This window comes from Ostrea edulis, chromosome 7, assembly GCF_947568905.1.
Source record: "Ostrea edulis chromosome 7, xbOstEdul1.1, whole genome shotgun sequence".
Lineage (NCBI taxonomy): Eukaryota > Metazoa > Mollusca > Bivalvia > Ostreida > Ostreidae > Ostrea > Ostrea edulis.
Window position 1 is genome coordinate 52,322,695 of NC_079170.1, and position 3,521 is coordinate 52,326,215.

General features: G+C 35.0%; 1 protein-coding gene across 1 annotated transcript; it reads left to right on the forward strand.

Moving 5' to 3' along the window:
• The first annotated feature begins 708 nt into the window (after nt 1–708).
• Nucleotides 709–3,310, forward strand: LOC125653268 (uncharacterized). Its single transcript, XM_048882649.2, has 3 exons — nt 709–831; nt 1,108–1,265; nt 2,831–3,310. Exons 2-3 carry the CDS (start codon nt 1,112–1,114, stop codon nt 3,067–3,069), a joined length of 393 nt encoding a protein of 130 aa, XP_048738606.2. The 5' UTR covers nt 709–831; nt 1,108–1,111; the 3' UTR covers nt 3,070–3,310.
• Nucleotides 3,311–3,521: the final 211 nt, after the last annotated feature.

Sequence of the window (3,521 nt, forward strand, 5' to 3'; positions counted from 1 at the left end):
TATTTGGGTATTTACATCGTTTTTTGTGTGCACTGGTGGCGAACACATATAAAACTCGGACAATTTATCAACATCGATTTAAATGTTGCCCATGGTAAATTAATTAGACCCCTAAAAGTTGAGTTTTTAATAATATCTCGCAGTACTTTCACAATCCGAAGGGCGCATGTGACGTCACTGTACCACGTGACTACCTACCTAATTAACTTGACTTTTTGAAATCGGGGCTTAGATTTAAGTCTGTATTGTGGTTAATTATCGCAAAATTTCGGCGAACGAACTATTAGAATTAATTACTATAAGCATAAAGAAGACAAAATGCATGTAATATTGTATACTTTGAAAACATGAGATGTGTCCTTTAACTGCAGCGGAAAACGTGTCAATTTGCGTAATAGCTGTACACATACGCTTAAAACATGTTTCACGTTTTCCATTGTAGTTAATCACCGCATACCCAACAAATTAGACTGGTCCCTTAAATATTCTAACTGATGTTCTAGAGTGACAATTATTATACTAAGGTTGCATACTTTAAAGTGATCAAAGCATGCGAACACATCTACTGACAATTTAAATTTACATGTAGATCTAAATCGTTTTCTATTTCTGTAAAGATAGAGCATTGAGTGAGGACTGTGCATGGTATGAAAGGAAAGGTTATTACGACAGATACCGGGAACGAGTTGTCTACGGTGTCTACAAGAACACCAAGGAATGCATCTTTGGCTACACATGTTGTTCACCCGGAGGGAAATATTGTTGCCTTGAATACAATTTTGATGACGAGTCCTACATCACTACATCAGATGTGGAGGATAATGAAGGACCGTGAGCATAACTATTTTCTACAAAATCAAATGAGATAGTTGAACAGGTTTTATGCGTGTATATTACTACATGTTCTGTTTCCACACAATATCTCAAATATCAATTTATTACAATGAAATTAGTGAGAAATGTGGTTCTTGGACTATGAAATATATAAAGGACACTAGATATGTACACCTCAATTGAATACAGATCCAGATTTTTGGGCGATGGAGGTATACAAATACTCTGGTGATAAATTCTGCACTATCACATTTTTCTATCCTTTTTCCATAGAACAATGGGGTTCATCATTGGAATCACTCTTGCCATTGCCGCAGTGCTTTTTATATGCAGTGTTTTTGGAAGGCAGTTATGTAAAAGAGGACAGGCGTCTCAAAATAGTAGCGACGCATCTGGTAGTGACCCTGGACTGGTGAACAACACTGACAGAGGTCCGTATGCATTTCTATGATAACTTATGATAGCTTTTAATCGGTATTGAATCTGCAAAAAGTTATCAAATCGAGATAATTTATATTCTCGTGTCATTCATTAGGGCCCCCCATGATATGTGGAAAGCCCTATAGTAATCACATTGTCCGCCCGTCCGTCTGTTCGTCATAACTTTCTTTGTGACACGATAACTCAAACAGTTTTTATCGTACAGTTTTCAAATTTTGTACAGAAATAATTTACAATAAGAGGAAGACACCTATATATTTTGGGGTCGTGTCACTTTGTCTGTCTGTTTGCATGTCACCTTTTTATTATGACTATGTATTTACCACTGTCTAAGGGAGATAATTCAATTTGAATTATGGTGTGTATTGTATTGATATAGAACATTTACAAAAATAACTCTACAACATTGTGTATGTGTATAATTTTTTTTTTTTTTTAATTTGATATAATAAAAATGCTTGATGTTACATGTATATTGAATTAACACGACATTCCCAGTCAACAACTGTCAATCGGGATCGGAATACGAAATAAAATTTCTTAATCCGGTTGCAAAGTGAAACTGCTTCATAATAATTGAATTATGTACTAATTGCACGTTACACCTTAGAGAACGTTTCCTTTTAATATGAAGAGAGTCACAAAATAGATACAAAATGAGTGTACCTTATTCATAACTGTTACCGAACTTTCGTCGGTGAAAAAGCTTGTTGACGGTAAGGTCCACATTTTCTACGTGAGTATTTTGATACTTGCTTATGAATTTTTTTTAGCGCATACATGGTATGTCTCTGCTAGGAATAATGGAAACTGTCTCACCTATGTATGTAAAGACATATTCTATAGATTTCTATTTTTAAAAATGTAGAACACTTCTATCAAATGTGTTTGAAAACGCTTAGACCCCCGATGTCAAAATTTCCTTTCCCTAAACATCAATATGTCAAATTCATAATCCTTTTCGAATAGTATGTACCACATTTTGTACAAGTTATCCATTTTGAATTCCCTATTACAGTGGGATTTAGTTGCACTCTGTTGTGGATGAGTGTGTGTCAAATAGAAGTAATTTAAATTTGCATCAGTCTCTCATAAATATGCTTCATTATTCCTTTTTCACAAATTTACATTCCAAAGTATCTTTGAATATTATTAATTTTAATATATATACCAGCCCCAAACATTGCTATATCAAGGATTTAACAAGGATTTATCAAATACAGATGTCACTTTCCTCTAATAACCCTCAGCGGGGCCCTTGCTGACCGTGTTATTTTTCTATTGGCTCAGTTTGTAGAGCTCATGATTCTTAATGGGGATGGTGTAGGCTTGAAGCCCAACTGTGACAGGTTAATAAAATTGTAGAACTCATGATTCTTAATGGGGATGTTGTAGGCTTGAAGCCCAACTGTGACAGGTTAATAAAATATGTACCGACTGTTACTTGGTCACACATTGTGCACTGAAAGTAAAAGTCGCAAAGTCGGAGCTGCATCTTTCGGAAAATAAGTTTATACTACGTCCCGTGTCTGATTAATTTTTCTTATATTTACAGACCATGGAAGTTTTGTGATGCACTCATCCCCAACGGTTTCTTCGTCGTCTTTACTCTCTGAGGATGAGGATTCGGTGACGAGTAGTGGGAAATCCTTGTTACATACACATGATGACTGCAAGACATTTCTGACTCTTTTGCATGCCAGAAGACACTACCCTAGCGAACCTCCTCCCCCGTATCAGTATGTGATGAGAAATAAAGATAAATATCCTTTGCGAGAGGACATTATTCTTTGAATATTCATAAAGTTCCAAGTATTTTACAGACTTCTCCATACCAAAAAAAGAGGCTTTTATGTGATACTCGTGATCAATGTGTTGTCAAATGTTTCTTAGTTGACAATTATTCCTTCCATGTCTTGACGTTTGATATCCTTTGTCTTTCACTTGTTCGTTAACTTCGCCTTTTATATTGTACATTGTAATGACAGTAATTCATGAAATGAATCTTAAAATAAAAACGTCAAGCGTTACTGACGGCACAATGCTTTAGAAATTAATTTTTGAAAGATAATATGTTTGAAAAACACCGTGTTTGTCCCAAGTTGTTTCGGTTAATTCATGCGTACCACACAGTATTTACTTTCTAAACAGTAAACGCTAATTAATCTGCTTGAAAGTAATTACATGTATGAACAAAAATAATACAAGAACATCGGATCATACAGCTTTAATCTCTCTTCGAGTTT